General features: G+C 40.8%; 1 protein-coding gene across 1 annotated transcript in view; it reads right to left on the reverse strand.

The window, feature by feature from the left end:
• The window catches only part of cntn3a.1 (contactin 3a, tandem duplicate 1), a gene marked incomplete at both ends in the record, with an annotated part of 67,113 nt that extends 49,258 nt beyond the window's left edge, over positions 1-17,855 (reverse strand). The window contains 3 exons of the mRNA XM_083974713.1: positions 3,875-4,050; positions 7,041-7,173; positions 17,801-17,855. Of these exons, the coding sequence (XP_083830839.1) occupies positions 3,875-4,050; positions 7,041-7,173; positions 17,801-17,855 (364 nt within the window). The remainder of the gene's footprint in view (positions 1-3,874; positions 4,051-7,040; positions 7,174-17,800) is intronic.
• Positions 17,856-18,670: the final 815 nt, after the last annotated feature.

Consider the following 18,670-nt stretch of genomic DNA (forward strand, 5'->3'; position numbering starts at 1 on the left):
ATTATATAGATAAGGCTGTTAAGTTAGACTGGAGCCAGTAAGAAAAAGATGTGGATGAAGAGCAATCACAGGGCTGAATTTGATAAGAACTTATAAGATACAAGGGAGTCACATCCTGCATCTCTTTCATACTGTAAATACAACGATTTCATCCTTCATTAAACACCGTTTTACCCTTGTGGCTCTATAAGCAGCACAACATCCAGGCTGTAGCATGTTCTCCAGGAGAGGCATCCAATACACTTTGCTTATTGCAAGCCTTGCAATCTGCTGTATAATGTTGCATCTTGCATCAGTGAAAATCCTTTCATTTACACCAAAAATATCCCTTGGAGATTAGGAAACTCAATCTGGCTTGATAACCAAATAGATTATTCCTTACCACACTCCCAGCAGGCGAGCAGAACCTTTTAAACATTTAAGTCTGTATTGTCAACAGGATCAAGAACCTTTATACTTTTAGAGGTTTAAGCCCCAAACAGATGGTATAAACTGTTATATCACCCATCTTTCAGAGGATTAAATAATGTGGTCCATCTACTCTTATGTTTTCACTGCATATGCATGCATGCAACTCTTGCCTGCACACAGTCAGTGTTATGGGACATCATCAGCTGGCACAGATCTTAGACATTGATCTTCAGTCTTTCATCAGCATGGGCTTTCTTCAAAATATCAACAAATATAGCTTACATTGTTAATGAGAGTACAATTGCATTTTTTTTTTTTTTTTTTTTTTTACAAATAAGGACGCTGTAATCACTGTTCTACACCTGTTTTTAGCAGTGGTGACTTACAGTGTTGGTTTTAGGCTTTCAGACTAGACATAAAACAGTATCAAAATTATATGTGTCATAATTATTATTCACACTAATCAGTATTAGCATATTCTTGTTAAAATGCTCTGAAATTATTAAAATGTAATGTCCACCAAATGATTTTTTGGCTGAAAACAGGTCTGCCTTCTGCATGCACACTCTGTAAACAGGAGGACACCAATTTTATTATTTCGGTGTAACGTCTTTTGGACACAGACATTGCAAACACACCTGTCAGTGCACCTAACCCAGCACAGCGCTGGGCAGGTGACAGGAAACATAATGCCTACGCTGTACTTGGGATAGAAACTGGCTACAGCAGCAGTGAGCTGCAGCCCTTTTTAAAAAACACAATCCAAGCGTCTCACACTGAGACTCAGTGGCTACAGCTCACTATTTCTCTCATGTGTCTGTGTGCGAGCTCCGTGGCCATGTGACATTGCTCTGACCAGACAGACAAACTCATCTAGCAGAGTAAAAGGAGTTAAATGCGTTTTTAGCAGGATTAGTGGCTATACTTACTTTGGCGTAAAAAAGGTTTTAGAAGAAAAAAAAACTGGAGCTGCGATGTCACCGCCTTACAGCATGTAATGACTGACACGTCACAAAATGTCATCATACAGAAAGGAATCTTTATCCCAGGCTTAATAAGAGTATGAGCTGGACATTATTGAAGATCCTTGTATTCTCATCATTATGACCGTTACCTGCGTCTTTGTCTCTCAGAGTTATTACGAGATAGAGATAGACACAAGCCCCTGGGAGTTTGAAAGAGCATATTGAGCTACTGTGAATCAGATGCTGTTAAAAATGACATGATAGTGACTCATAACAGGCAGCTCCTCCAATGAGTTATTCCCTTGACCTGAGACCTACTCAATCACAGAGCACACTTAATTAAGTTAAACCAAAAGCAATAAATAAGATGTACAGCACATCGGCACTGATGCTTGTCCTCATCCATTGACAAAAGCGGCACGTTCCAGGTCTGGCCCAAGCGATGGATGACACCAATAACAATGACATACACTACCAGCCAGGACTCAAAAACTGGTTGGAAATTTGGATATGATCAACGGCCTGCAAGCAACTCAGGACACAGAGATTTGCCTTATGCTGAAGATTCAAAGCTGCTCTGTGACAAAGAAGCACCAAAAAACTGTAAGATGGATACCTCCAGTGCTCTCCCAGCCAATGATCATTTCTGCGTCTGCTATGGCAGAGAAACAGACATCAGAATTTAATCAAGCTGCACCGTCTGTTCACAGATATAAGAGCTGTCACTTGATATGGGTGCCCATCAAGAGTGGAGGCCTCAAGTTCACCTTGCCATCAGAGATGCCTTAGACTCTGGTCTTATAAAATGTGATGGATGAAGGCTGTAAAGCATCAACTATATGGGGGTCTGTCAAGGCCCACCACACAATCACACAGTCCTCAGCACAGGGATGTGAAAAATGTTGAACCTCCAGGCAGAGAAAACATCAACAGTGGGGCATTAATCATTTTTAAGGATAAAAAGTTAAAATTAACCATCAATATACTGTATATATGTAATTAGTTATTATTTGATTTCTTACTAATGACCGTCAAAGAAATATGTTTTTTGGTCAGTCAAATCTAAACAAATAGGGAACAGCATATCACCAGAAAATTGAGGTGTCCACTCCTGTCATAAAAAACAAGGAAATGCACCCTTTCTCTCCTCCCACCTCTCCTTCCTCAGTGGCGTAGTAAGACCAGGCCATAGCTGGCCTGTGGACAAATCCTAATGAGCTGCCACATTGGTGGGCAGGTGGACTGTCAAAGATTTCATAAAGTTTTTACTGCCCCTCTTTGTGTGTCTGTCATTCTGGGCAAACATGAGAGCGTGCTGTGCATGTGTATCAGAGCTGGGCTCACTGGCCAATCAAAAAGTATCAACCTTTACACTGAGCTAATATTAGCATGAACCTGACAGTTGTTACACACTGAAAAACCTGAATGGATTGGGTTATATAAATGTTTTCCACTAAGTTGTACAGTGAATTTTGATTACAGTATGTGTCCGGGTAGGTACAGTAAGGTAATTTTCTTTGTTTTTTATTGTAGTGGCAACAAAGGTCATACCCAGTTTGCCCAATCAGAGAGACAGAGCAGAAGAGCAACAGCTGAGCTTGAGGAACGAGTGGAGGAATAATGAGGACGGCTACAACACAGGTTTATAACCTTAGTCACAATTACTACTCTCATCCTGTCATGGACTGAGGGCAGACTGGACGCTACAGTGACTCACTCTTGAGGTACAAGGCATATTTCCATATTATATTTATTTATAGTGCAAGACAGGGCAGGCTAAGGCAAGCTGGTGAGCAGGCTAACTTCAGTAAATATCAATGCGAGAAAATTCATGGATGCATTTGACAGTATTATCATTTGACTGATAATACTGGTTGATTTTGAATGTTTCAACTACTGCCTGTCTTCTGTCCCTGGATGTTTTTTGTTAGATTGCATCAGGTCTGACAGCAAACAATTTCCAGACACTCATGGAAATTATACTTTCAGTTAACTACATTGTCTGATGCTTAATGAAATTTTACTTATAAATAAAAAACAAAGGCCGAATTGAATTCAGAAGAAGTGAACTTGAACTAAACCTGAATAATAAAAAAAATGCTGCAATAAAATAATACATTTTATTAAATGATAATGAAACTGAAAAGAACACGAATTATTGAAGACTATTGAATGCCAAATAGCCCAAGAGCTGTATTTCTGCTAATTGAAGTGGCTGTCACCAATAAAAAATGAAATTATTCTGAAATTTAAAAAAAGAAAATACCCACATCCTATAACACATCATACTAATGATGAACAGTTATAAAAATTAAAATCAATAGAGCAGTGTTAGAAATATCAGTCATCTTATCAGACCTCCAGTGAGCTCACTTCTCTCTAACTCCTCACCTTCAGATTCTCTTTATTTTTTAACCTGTACCTTTCAGTCCCTGCTGAAGCTGACTCAAGTGACACCGGCTGAAGTCATTTCTACATCAAACATACAATGATCTTACATGCAATGTGCAGACTGGCCTCTCTGCTGACGATGGTGCCAAAGGAGTTTGATGCCAGGCACTGGTAGATGCCAACATCTTCCTCTTTGTTCAGGCGACTGATATGCAAGTTTCCTCCCATGAGAGAGTAACGTGACCCCGGTCTGGGCAGGATGAAAGAGTCATTTAGCTTCCACCTGTGAATGCAAGCACATGAAAATGTCCTTAGTGCATAGTGTGTGATAATCAGCTCTGATTAATTGTACTAGACAGATGGATGCTAATACAAAAACTATCAAAGTCAGAGAAACTGACCAGTAACCTAAACTGTGGCTTACCAGACACTGTACTGGCTACTACAGACACTGAAAGAGATGTCACACTGTGAAGTGTGCTATGGCAAAAGCCAAAATGAATACTGAAATGAGAGGCAATCAACAACAGACATTTCACAATGCAGTTTATTTCTATTCAGGCTTTTATTCAATTCGCACATGTCACGTCTAACAAATAAATCAAGTTCTGTAGATTCCTTTGACATTTCCTTTTTTATTTTCAGCCTGTTTGTCCATCAACCACAACCCGATAAGGATGGTCCTTTCACAAGGAACAAAATCCTCCCCTCCAATCACAGTGATTGTCACATGTAAGGAGCAAGAACCACCACTGCTCCAACAAAATTACTTCATGCAACACACAGGATAATACTGCTGTTTGATTGAACCTCTTCTTCTCTAGAGTAACACAGCAGTCCAGCAAGTGTGTGTGTGTGTGCAAGACAAAGAAAGAAGAAAAAGAGTTGGGGAGAGAGAGAGAAAGAGAGAGAGAACAGCAAGACACATCTGCCAGCGGTCAACTTGTTACTGTACAAGATCTGTGTGGCTGGGATCTGGGAGTGTTATTATTGTGCTCTTTGAATAATTAAAGCTCATGTTCCAAGAAAACCTGCTGAGTTGATGATGCCGGTACAACCAAATTCAGCATGTGACCATAGCCTCCTAAATAATTACTGAAGACTACAAGGTTCGATTTCTATTGAACATTAAACTGTTGACACACTGACACACGACAACATGACACAATATTAAAAGGATTAAGCTCTTCCATTTAGTTTAGCAGAAAGCTCTCTAAATGTATAGATACATTTAATCATGGCTTCTTGGAATTGCCTGCTTTACAATCAGGCAAAGTTTATGTGCAAATAACACTTTCATTCTCAAACCACAGCCAAAGGGAAAGAAAATGAGGAAAAAACATAGAGCATAAACACAGACTGACAAGAAAAGTGACACATGCAAAAGAAGACTCTCAGGAAATAGCTTTTCATCGAAGAAATAAGCCACAATTAGGGTGAATGTTAGCTGCTTGGTCTTAATTAGATTTTCACAGCTCTCTGGAAAAAAAATGAAGTTTGAGGTTTCCAATTTCACCTTTCCTCCTCTTTCTTCCTTGAAAAATATTTAGAGAGAGAGAGAACGGGAGGCAGCTGAAAGGAAGGGAATGGGGGGGGGGGGGGCAGTGGAGTGGTGCTCAACAGCAGATTGGCTGATTAGATTGATTTAGTGATTCGGTGTTGCTGCTGGAACTGGTCCAACAGCTCCAGATGAGACAAATCAAGGGGCTGTGGTGACAACTTGGAGTGGGAGCTCTATGTGGCAGTGATCGTTGGGTAGTCTTGGACAAATTAATTTGTCCTTGGCGCCCCTGAAATAGACCTGCCAACATTCACAGCAGTGAGGAGCCACTCAGCATATGGTGTACTGCTGCTGAACCTCACAAGGACCCAAAACCCTTTCAAAACTCATTTCCAGCTCTGGCACAAGTGACCTCTGCTACAAAAGGAAATTGTCAAGTCAAAGGCAGCACTATGATGTGTGCTGACTGAACTAACATCACAGCCTATGTCCATCTGCATATCAGTCCCATCATTAGAAGTGATAAAAGACTGATATCATAACAGCTTGTGATCAATCTGAAAATCACTTCTTAATGTGGTATATAAACTGCCACAGTTGGTGGCACTTGCTGTAATTAAAGAGCTAATTAGACAAAATTTGATTCGATATGGAGCCGTGCTCACTCTCAGAACTTGAACTCAAAAGGGCAAAAAAAAAATGTTACTGATTTGAACTTGTGAATTGGTTTCTATTTGAAAAAGTAGGTCTATGCAGACAGTGAAATAGTGACTGATTGCTTAATAAGTATTCCAGCCGATCCAAGTGATAAGATCTTGTACATTCATTTCAATTTGTGCCCATTAGGCATAACACCAAGGATCTTCAAGCTACATTAGCGGCCGCATATGCTGATGTTATGAGAGATCGTTTCAACCTATTACACATTAAATGCTTGGCTTTGCAATTTGCATTTAATTACACTGACAGAAGTACAACAGCTATGTGGCCCCATTTGATGGATTATGAATTAACAGCATATGTGCTTGATGCACTTTAAAGCAAATCATTGTTTGTCATTTGTTTTCATTTGTCATCATTTTAGCAGCAGAAGAACCGGGCATCAATTTGTTTCGAACACAGTCCCTGGAGGACTGCTCAAGCACACAGTCCGTGTACTGAACAAGAACAGCCGCTGTTTTGCTGCACCTCTGTCCATCAAGTGATTTTTATCGCGTAATGATAAGCTCCAAATCAGATGAGTCTGTGAAGTCTTTGGCAGTGATTGTGTATATAACATTAACTGTAGCAGTCCTGAAGCAGAGATATTGAACAACATCTCTTATCACATCATTTCTGGTATGTGAAATAGACTTGAGTTTTTTTGGGTTTTTTTCTTCTTCACTCAATCTCTGTCATGATAGCAGCCAAGTTTTGGTATGTGATTCTCTTGGGTCACTTGATCTTATCAGTGGTCACTGACACTGATGACTGGAAGCTCTAAAAATGATAGAGGTTCATCACACAATGTGAATATACAATAGATCAGCAACGAAGGCCAATTAATTCTTCATTTTCAAATTAACTAAGACTGACAGTAAAGCTAAAAGCTGTTGGCAGCTTGCAGCACAGAGCCATAAGGTCGACGAATACCCAGTTTTCCCAAGGCAGTAAATCCAGTCTCACTTGGTTTTTAGTACAAATGTTACACTTGAAAGCTCTGGGGTACTGCCTGAGGGTTCTGCATAACAAAAACTGAACAGCATGCATAAAGCTATGCCTGCAAGTGTTACCTGTAGAAGGGTGGTGGGTGTCCCTGTGCCTCACAGCTAAACACCACCTCTCTGCGGTTCTCACCAGGCTGAAGGGGAAACACCACACTGCCAGGTTGTTTGGTGAACACGGGCCTCAGCAGGACTCCACTTTCTGTGTAGGGAACCAACAAACGCTACATCAGTTTCTTGTCATTGTGAGCCTGAAAACCACATTTAACATTTACAGGAAGCAAGTTGGAAACCGTGCTGCACAAAAGAAGGCTGACTTACTGTGTATATTTCTGTTTGGCACGAATACGCATTTTTCATATCAGTCATAAAAAGTACTTCCCTAAGGTCCTGCATCAGCTGGTAACCTTCATAAAACATTAATGCAAACATTTGAATGTACAGACTGTACAGTCAGAAGCCACCACACTTCAGCACAGTTTCATATAAACCCTTCAAACTCATCACCACTTTCCCAAGGGATGTCATCCTGTAAGAAATCTGAAACAACAAATGTTGAGAGTAATATGGTCTCATTTTAAATCAGCCCTCATTCGAACCATCAAAATGGTGCCCTTGAGAAATAGACAAAGAGAAAAGGCCTATAATTTTCAGAGCAATTTTTTGAATACTTGAGAGAGGGGTTGTTTTGTGTTTTTATGTCTTGTGCTCTTTCAACACTGTTTTTGTTCTGGGGAAGTGGAACAAAAATTGCTTTTATCATTGCTACCCATTACTCATAATGAAATCTTGCCATGATATAACAAATCAACAGTGATGCCTGAAGATTGCTTTGAATAACACTTTTATGGTGTTATTCATTGTGCATATATGCAGTGTGGACAGTACTGACGACTGTTATCGTTATTATCACTATCATTATCATAATTATTCATCATGTGGCGTTCTACAAGAGAGAAAAACTTGTAAATATACAATATATACAGCATAGTACATACATTTATACAATAACTCTAAATTCCCTGAGTGATATCACAGCATTGTTGATTCATTGTTTTTGTAAGAACAAAGACACAGACAGCAGCATGTTGTGCTGGCAAAACCCACAGTGACCCATGGGGTAGTCAACACTTCATTGGAATAAACATTTCTTCCCTGCGATGGAAGGGGAATTCATTTGGATTTGTCAGACTATATTTGCATTTCTGTTGTGGTGCAGAAGTGGGAGGATTCTATAGGCAGGGCAACTAATTTATATGAGAGACAGGTAGCCTTTTCAAGTCCCTGAAGCCCAGGGAGTACAGGTTTATCCTCAAGACTCAAAATAACTCTCTGAGAGGGTGGGGATGTTTGACAAGGGACCTTGTACACTGATTGTTCCTCTCCACAAGGATAAACCTCTCAGAAAGTTACACAGAATAAAGGCCTCCTAATTATAATCTTTGTTAGATGAAGCGTGTCCTTCGCAGCAGCGTTGAGAGATGATTGATTACCAGAAGACACTTCCTTGTACAGCGCATATTCAAACACAAATCCTCACACTTGTTGTGCATAAACTTGCCAGGAAGATAAAGCATGCAGTTAACATGAGAGGAATCACAGAATTGATAAATGAGTTCAGCTATTAAGTTAAAAACATTTACATTCTGCATATTTTTTTGAAAAACACTTCAACACTTCAGCTTATTTATTCAGTAATCTATTTTATTTTTTTAGGAACTGTTTTTGCATATATAAAGTGCAAAAAGTAATCTTTCAACATTCATTCGCATCTTTGAAGGTGTTTTATTGTATTCAGTTGTATTATATGCGTAGGGCACTAGGGCACAATTTTATTGATGTGTCCCCTGTTACAGCACAACTTGCATTTCCACGCTTGCAACCAGGGGCAAATACCCAAAATGCATTGACCCATGCTTGTCAGTACTCTTTACATAGCCTTGGTGTGCAGTGCACTCATCAAACCCTACATGGAGTGCAGTACACAAACATAACTCAATATTCAATTAATGGAAAATTTAATCAACATACTGTAGATATTTGGTTGTAGCCCGTCCCCTCGATCATGGCAGTGCTAAAGTGACCTGATATTTGGCAGCACCATGGCAACTGTTGTTATAATGGTGAGTAACTGTCAGAATAATGAGAAGGGATTGAGCTCCGGGGGCTGTGCCTGGGGGCTCAGTTCAAACTGATGCAAACTCTCTGAAACTCTTCCGTTGCTCTAACGGGAATGAATGTAACATGTGGTAGGGAAAGCAGAATAATTTTGTGGTTTGCTTTCTGGTAATCAAACATTAAGGGCTACACACAGGCTAGGCCTGCTCAGACCGAGCTCCACAGATATTCAGGGATTTACTATTCTTTCCCAGGAAGATCTCATTTTGGTGGCATAAGTATTGCCTTGACTAGACCATACTGCAAAATACTTTAGCTAAGTAATGAAGGTTTAAAATGTAAAATCAGCACTGACCATAACAATTGACACACCTGTTGGAGGATTCAAAATGTAGTCAAGAAAGCATGTCACAACCAGAATGTCAAAATGTGACTGCAGGTCCAACCCTCAGCACCCCTGAGCAGCACACAAAGTAGAATGATGAAAAAGTGCTCTATCAGAGAAGTGCACTGATCCAGAATCCCAACGGGAAGTTGACTTCACAATGCCGCAGGACAGAGATGGAGGTCATTATGAAAGGATCTTTAAAAAATATAGGCCGCCTCCACCCATATCTGTCACCTGCTGCCAGATGGTGATATGTACAGCCATTTTCCAAGGCTCCTCAGACTACACAAGACTCAGCACCGAAGCACAAGTGGAAGGCAGAGGGAGCTGTTTTGGAGGCTGAAATAAAAACTAATCTCAAATTCAATACTAGCTGACAGCAAATGAATTCCTCCAGCTTACCTCAGCATGAATAAACAGGCACATGGGGAGTTGGCTGTGGGGGAGGTATCGGTCGTTTGTGAGGTCCCAAATCCATTCGTTTCAGCTCAGGGTTTTATGCATCAAATAAAAAAAGCCAATCTTGCTTTTTAAAGCATCTTTCCCCTCTGTTCAGGCCGATAAGGTACACCTATAAGGTCTCTCATTCAGGGGCAGCAAGTGTTTCTCAAGACCAGCAGGAAGGTTTGGATGTTTAACCAACATAGATTCAAACAAATCTTTTCTTAACATCTAAAACATCTGGGCAATCTGTTTCTCCAGGTCCTCGATAAACAAAAAACATCAAACTGTACATAATAAAACAATCAATAATTAACAGTTTACCAGTAAAACACTGGAAAAAGGAAAAACCTGTGAATGGACATTGTACTATCGACGTAGAGAAGACATTCGAAACCAATAGAAATAAATAGAGTGAACTTACACGATATCTTATCTATATGCGCTACGGTGTAATACTGTACAGCCGACTGTCGTTAATTAAACTAATTACAAAGTCGGTGGCACAGTCTGCAAGGAGAGAAATGTGGCCAAGTCATTCCAAACCAATATCCAACAGTGTCACACCATTCTCTACTTAATCAAAGCTAGTGCAACTGAAATTCAATAACAACCTTTGTATCAAGAGTATCCAATGCCATGTACACTGGGGAAACACAGAAATTGATTAGGTCCAACTCCATATGTGGGGAAGGCAAATTAAAGCTATTTTTTGTTAGTGTTCTCTGTATTGAATGTCTACATAAACCCAGGAACATACTGCTTCTGAGAATGCCATTTTTCATCTAATTGTAGTAATATCCCTTCCTATTCCTCCTCAAGATTGGTTAGAAGGTTATTTGTCACTTACAAGCTGCTGTGCTGCACACTAATGGAAACATTTATCATGGTATAAAACTGTATGCTCTCAACCGCAGTAAATTCACTGATTTCTGAAATTTTGAGTGCAGTTTTCATTGTCTAACAATGCAAAGCAGCATACAGTGGATAATTGCACATTTAAAAAAAATCTTGCATAATAACATATAGCTCATACATACTGATAAGACAGTAAAGTAAGAAAATCACAACTTTGACGCACGTGTTAACACCTTCTAATTAAACTACTGTATGTGTGAGATCAGTGCTGAAAATAAATGTTTAATATTTCTTTATATTAATCTAATTCCACCGGCAACTATCTACTGTCATGGCTTTGTGGATGTGTAAAACAATGCATGTAAAATGTTCAGATTAAAGTGGAGTGACGTTATCAGCCTCATGACTTCAGCCTCGGGAGACAGTACAGTACATATGTCAGAAAAACAGGCTGTTGGATCTGTCATGTCAAAACATGTTGCTCGTTGCTCTTTAATTAACAGTGATGCATTTAAAAGAAATGATACACAGTACAGTTCAATCATTGTGGTCTATAATTAACCCTTCACAGCAAGTACATTTAAATTGGATGATTTTTCATTCCTGGATGAAGTGGAAGTACAGCCAACTATGAGAGGAGCAATCACCAGGGAATATTCCACATCTTCACATATGCAGAACTTCAAAGATGCAATGAAATCCTTGCTTAAGGATTCGTAAAAGGCTTTGCCATGTTCAGATGAATCAATGAGTTAAGTCAATATTTGAGACTCCAGTCATCCCTGGAATGCACACATAGGGATAGAGAGTAAAGTAGTAGTAGGCCTAGAAGATTATACTGCCGACCAGAAGCAGCCCTTAATCGGCACCATAAATCTGCTTTATACAAAAAATGATATGATTTATCTTGCAGTGGTAGTGCTGAAACGCAGAGTGTGTAACTTCAGCCACAAGGAGCCTTTCAATAAAAACAACGACAAAATTGGTGATGTCATGAAAGCAAGGAACCAGAGGAGCTGTTGTCGTCCACACAGAACATATACAAGGTTTAGATTCATACAGGAAATCAAAGTGACCGATGTCAGGGAAGGGTTGGGAGCAGAGATAGCTACTCATCAGAGGCTGATTCATCTGCAGGAGCTTCTTCCTCTCCAAATCACATGGGTAGGGTTATGAGCCAGTAGAAACATAATAAAGCAGTTTTAGTTTGAAAAATCTGTAATTTGGGACAGCTAATGTGGTATTAGCCGTACCACAAAGGATTAGTCCAACCGGGAGGGCAGGCTTTCCAGTCTTAGCTGTCGTCTGCATGTTATCCCTTGTCTCACTGTAGCAATCAGAATATACGCAAGTCTTTATTCAGAGTGCAATTACCAATGCTTTTAGTAGACCGATGACGTATTGGAGCAACTGGAGACTTGTAACATTTGTTTTGTTAATAACCTATGAAACAGACGTTCAACAGGTTTTTGTCGGCAGCTGAATTATCCACAGGGGTGTCCTCTCCAAAACAAACAGACTGAACAAAACAAAACAAAATAAGTGATTCACTGACACAGAAGATGTCTCCAAAGGCTGGAAGCTGAGCTGTCTAACATTTACCTGTCTTGTTCCTTTTATAACTTTAGATGATCACTGTATCCTTCATCTGGTTAGAATATACTGTATCTAAACAACAACGACAAAGGTGAATAAAGAGGATGTGGCTTAAAGCCCCTACAAAGAACTTTTAACTGGATATGCAAAAGTCTCTTGACCTACAACAGCTACTGCTTCTGTCCACATGGGTCGCCAAAATAAACACAAAATGAAAGTTCTTTACAGATGCTTTAAAATTTGATTTTAAAAAAATTCAGCCCACAACACTTATGCCATTAAATGTATATTATTTGGGCATGTCTGCTGCATGACAAAGGCCTATCTGCGATCTGTTGACACATTTACATTTTTTTTTTTTTAAATGGCTGCTTCTGACATATAACCGATGTTCATATTGCAAGTTATTAATTGTGCAGCCCTGACTAATACAGTAAAATGTGATTTTACCAGCTCAGACTGCTGTGCCCTACCTTCATACAAATTCCAAAACTCATGCGTTTTACTAAGAAAGAGGATTTAATCCTTTATCAGCTGCAGTGAGATGAAATCACAGGGCGGTTGTGTGGTTGTAAGGACTTTCGCATCTCAGCAAGTAGGTCCTGAGTTTGATTCCTGGGCCTGGGGCCTTTCTGGGGAATTTGCATGTTCTCCATGTGTTTTCTCTCTGTGTAGTCCAGCTTCCTCCCACAGTTCAAAAACATGCATATTAGGCTGCTTGATGTCTCTGGATTGCCTGTAGTGCGTGAATGTGTGTGTGTGTGTGTGTGTGCGATGGCAATCTCTATTTGTAGGCCCTGTGACTGGCGACCTGTCCAGGGCATACCCTGCCCTCGCTCTATGTCAGCTGGGATTGGCTCCAGCCTACCCACAACCCTCGACGGATAAGTGGTCTTGACAGTGGACTGGATGGATGACTGGATGAAATCACAGACTGATGTCCTCATAATCAGCATGAACTTGACAAACAATTACTGCAACCAATTATGTTTGTAATCTGAACGAGAGAATGTCAGCATTGTGTCACCTTCGACTCAAAAAAAGAACTTTAAATCCTTTAAAGGCTTACTGATTTCTAGTAGCACAACCATTGCTGTGCCAAACCACTTCAGCTGTCAAATGAAGACTCATTGTTGAATGCTCTGATTGGCCAATAAAAACAGTTTGAGATAAGTGGTTTCAGAACACTAGACATTTAATCATATCACTTCACTTTCAACAAGTCCTGGAGATGTTGTTGATTTTTCATCAAATTAAACATCAACAGCGTGTGCCAAAAATGCATCATTTTTCTGAAACTGTAAACACTCATTCATCTAACAATGGGTTTTCTGATGTTAATTTTGAATTATTCTCAGAGGACAAAACATTTGATTGTTGGTTGGAGCCTAAACAGCAGTTTTACTAGATATGTTCATATTTCTGTTTCCAATGTTTCTTAATTGTAGCCCTTAAAAGCCAACTACAGATGTTTCTGTGATTTCGCTGCTGCTGAAAATTTTTCGGCTCATGTTGAAATGTTTGGAATTAACTCATTGAGTGCCGCGCTCCTTTCCAAAGTTTTAGTCAAGTGTACCGGCAATTTAGAAGATTTTTGACGATTTTTGTAGATTTTGCTCATTTGAAAGGTGAAACTCTCTGCTTCAAATGGCCACAAACCATTTGTTTCTACGTGCCTCCGTTCCTGAGAAAACTCAAGCTAAACATGGCCCGTTTTAATCAAAATCCCATGCTTTTTTTCTAGAAAAGGAGATAGAGCGTCTTTTATGAAAGGTGCTCTGTTTGTGTCTGTCGCTCTTCTGACACTCGCATTTCTGGATCAAAGGGCTCGTGTAAGATAAATATATACAACAATTGTTGTTCTATTCACAAAGCCACCATCGGGGGCGGGGGGGGGGGGCGCCACTAAACAACAATAACACAGACGCACCGTGCCGTGTCACAGCTTCTCGCCACGGAACGTGATGGTCTCTCGGCCAGAGCAGGTCGGGAACACCGGTCCCACCGGTGGTCGCGGTCCTTCTGTGGTACAGGTCGGTGGTGCCGGTCTGCTTTGGCCGAGAGACCATCACATTTTACCGCGGGAGGACACGGTGTTGCTCCAGATGAAGACCGGACGGGACTGCCGGCTGAGAGCTTCCTGTTCGGCTCCAAGCTGCTGGAGCAGCGCGGGTGACAGTTGAGCGGCTGCACTGCATCCACATGCAGAACTCGGTTTGAAAAAGCCGAGTTATGATAAAAACTTCCAGATCATGAGCTGTCATGAGTTTTTGATCGTCATCTACTGTATTTCAGTTCTGCTCGTCGTAGAGCCCCCAAATTTACACATAAAGGTGTGTTAAAGTGTCTATTTTCATAATTAAAAAAAAAGAAGCAAAAAACGTAAAATTACGTTTTTGGCACTCAACGCATGGGAACGAAAAACGAGAAATTACGTGGTTGGCACTCAATGAGTTAATAGGAGAATAGACACTTTGGGCTCTAGTTTCGTGGTGCAGCGCAAAGCGGCGCAGGGTGGCGCAGCCTGCACAGTGCAAGTTGAGTGCAGCAACATGGTCCTTTTGACAGTTTGGTAGACCGCGGTGCGCCGAGATGGGTGTGGCGTCACAGATTCAGCCTGGCGCAATGACAGTTTCCAAAAGGCTGTGCCAAAGGTGTGCTGAAAGCACACCAGCTCCAACCTGGTCTACTTTCGGCGCAGTGGTAGTTTGGCTGACCGGTGCACAGTGCGCACACGTCACCAAGACCTCACAGGCAGGTTTCCACAGTTTCAGGTACATTTAAATGCAATAAATAATCACAACAACAACCACTATTTAATGCAACTAGCACACAAATGTATATCTATATCGATTGTCCCGTCACATCTGATGTCAGATCAAAGGCGTTTGTCACACGTAATAGGAACTCAACCTGACTGAATTAACACAGATGAAACTGTGATGCAAACAAACAAATTCACATCTCTCTCAGCCAACCACAAACAGCCTCAGCATCAGAGAGTGATCATATATTCGGCATCGCTCATCTCAGAAAATCCAAAAGAAAAGAGAAAAAGAGAGAGACGCTCGCTGACAAGGGCCGGCCACAGAGCTCAGTGATGCGTCCTTTACGCACAGCTGCTTCTGATTTCATCCCCGTTACGCATGGTATTTGTTTATGTTGTGATCTGTGCACACTATTCATCTTTGTTACACAGGTTTTAAGGTTACTTAAATGTGAGTTTTTGTTTGTTTTTCACACTGGGCAGCGGTTCTGCATCAGGGCAAACCTGATTAACAATTAGTAACCTCCTCCCAGACTACTTTTGCTCAGTCCACGGAGGTCTGTTCATGTTACCATATATTCATCCTGAGCTCGGACCTCCCGGTCCAAAACGTCAGTATCCTCCTGTAAAATGTTTGGCCGTCTGGCGTCGCTGTCTCCCTCGTCCATGTCGAAATATAAAATGACAAAATTGCAGTGCGCCTCACCCGCAGCACATTTAAAGGTGAGTCGGCTGTGTTAAACTCACTCACGCTTTCTCCCCTCCCTCTTCCCACTTGCGCCGGTAGGAGGGATGGGAGGAGTACCTGCGCTGGGGTGCGCCGTGCACAAAACTTGCAAAGTGCTGGTCTATGAAACTAGAGCTCTTTACATCAAGCACCACAACTGAATTTCTTCCCCTTTTTGATGGCTATTTTTCCCTAATAACCAAACATTGTCGATACTTGTTTGATATATGTTTTAGAATAATATATGATGTTAACCAGAAATTTCTCTTCAGCCCATACATAGATGTGTCTTGCCGACAAATTATTGCCACGAAACTCCTTCTGTCAAATTAAATCTCTTCATTGTCCACTTGAAGGGACTTACCATGGGAAGGTTAGCTCATTCACACAACCACACATGCCGTAGAGTACACTCCTCGGCCTAAGGCCATTCAGAGCCCTGGGGGTTGGGATGGGGGGAGGTTGGTTAACTCTAGATGAACTCACTATGGGAATGACTTCCCCTTGGCCTCATTGCTCTCCCACACAGCCAGTGCCTACTGTTTTAAGAAAATCACTTCCAAGTCTGGATGAGTAACCTCCCTAGCAGCACCTATCCAACAACGTCACACGGTATTGCGTATCTGCCTACTAAAATGCTTATCATGTCTCTCTCAGAACACAGAGCCTTTGGAGGTCTATCATTATATTGTGCCATACTTGTCTTGCAAGCAGAGCATATGTAATGTAAGCCCATACTGAATATTAATGCTCAGTTACTCTGTGTTACCAACTGTGAGTGTAAGCCTCAAGAGTGAGGCAAGGGCTGTGCAACACAATGGTTTTCAGAAGCGATTTGCCCTCTGCTTCTTTGTTAATTTGTGTTGAATAGATAACGGTGAATGTGTTTTCTGCACCTCATCATTGCAAGACAAAAGTTTGTGGCTGGAATCTGTCCGGAGATTTGAACTGTCTCACTGAAGCTGTTTATCTGAGATCAAATGATTTATGGAAGGATTTCCACTATTGCCAAAGACATTCACTCCTCTGTATATTTAACAGAATGCCTAAGTAGGACATAATATGTGATCCAGACTTGTGGTGTAGATCCTAATCCCATAGTGACTCACAGTTCCCTGAGGAAAGCCTCATTAGACATCCACTGATGTGTATTGGATTTAGTGATAAGTGGTGCTAATTGCCATGTAGGCAAATTTAGTTGCCGACGTGCTGTTGTGCTTTTGAAGAGATGCACACGAACAAACACAAACACGCAGTGACATTCATAAGCACACACACAAACACACACAGGCACACTAATTATTTTAGGGTCCCAGCTGCGAGGAGGGGCTGCTGATTGGAGCAAGGCAACATGAAAGATTACTCATTCCTCAAGATACCGTGCTCATACAACAAAGCCTTTATTCATCTTGTTCTGAGCTCCAGACTCTGACATTCTGAAGAGGACTAACATTTGACCCTGAACATTTTATAAGAGAGGACAATTAGGTCTCTCATTAAAGGCGAGATCAATGACACGATTTCTGTACTGCTACTAGTACAATCTCAATTAGAGTAACAATTGAGGTGCTCTTAAAAATGAATGACTGCACATTCAGTAGCTGATAGGGCCTGTCTCTCAGAGATAGAAACCTGGCTTTTTCTTTTCCGTCAGGAATCACTGTCTGAAAAAAATGCAATGTGCACCTGAAAGAATGTGTTAATTTGCTACCTTGAGCTGCCAATGAAAACACAACAGCATGAATTTTTCCTACCATTTATGAATTTGGTGGAAAGCTTTGGGTGTGCCATGCCATAAAACCAGTTCATTTTCCATTTGACTTTTAAGTGCCATCTGTTCCGTATGCTGAGGCGCCTTCACAAAAAAATCTGGAAATAACAATTCAAAGCTCCTGTGCTAACAACATAAAAAAGTGTATGTTTGGGAGGCTTACCTGTCAGACAGTCCACCAATGACAGCAGCAGTATAAGTTTCCATGGCAACTCCATTTCAATGGTCTCAGGTCAACACGAGCTCACATCCAATCACAGGTGTGTAGAATCCTGGCTTTGTCCTTTTCAGTACTTTCACGATTCGTCTGTTAAATAAAAATAAATGGAAGGGGAAAACCATTAGAGATTCACATACAGCAAGTGTGCATATTTCCTGTGCAGTGACTTTTATAATATAAGACACAAGGAGATGGCAAAACTCAATTATCAATCATATCCTGGAAGCCCAAAAAAATCTAAGCTAAAAATATTTGATTTCTGCAAATACTTTTTAGGTCTACGTGACATTTAGTCGATTTTGAATTGCAGATACCGTGACAGCCAGGGTATAAAGTATCTCTGAAAATAATCAAGAATGTGCTCTGTCTTGTGCAAACTCAAAAAATGATTTGTCCAACCAAAGCACTTACAAAGCACTTGTGCACACTTGCGCTGTGCAGTTTGCTTCAGTGTTCTTAACATTGCATAATGGGGATTGTGTCTGCAAGAGAAACATAAAGGGATTGCTTGCTTGTACTCAAACCTGCTGAGACAAAACAAAAAGCAAGCTGGTTGTCAGACACATCCCTGGCAAGTAATAAACCACTGTCCTGGCTCCTCGAATTCATCTGAGCTGGGGGGATTATGTATTTCTGACATAAAGAGCTGACTGTACACAGTGCAAAACCATTTTCCGTCCCCACGGGAGACTCACACAATTGATTTTCTCAAGGACTAAACCGTAATTTATCCCTGTTTAGACTCAAATGAAGTCTTAAAAAAAGTTGTGACATCATAATGAGATGTATTCCGCCTGTCACTGATAAACAGTG

This window comes from Trachurus trachurus, assembly GCF_905171665.1.
Source record: "Trachurus trachurus genome assembly, chromosome: 7".
NCBI classification, from domain to species: Eukaryota; Metazoa; Chordata; class Actinopteri; order Carangiformes; family Carangidae; genus Trachurus; species Trachurus trachurus.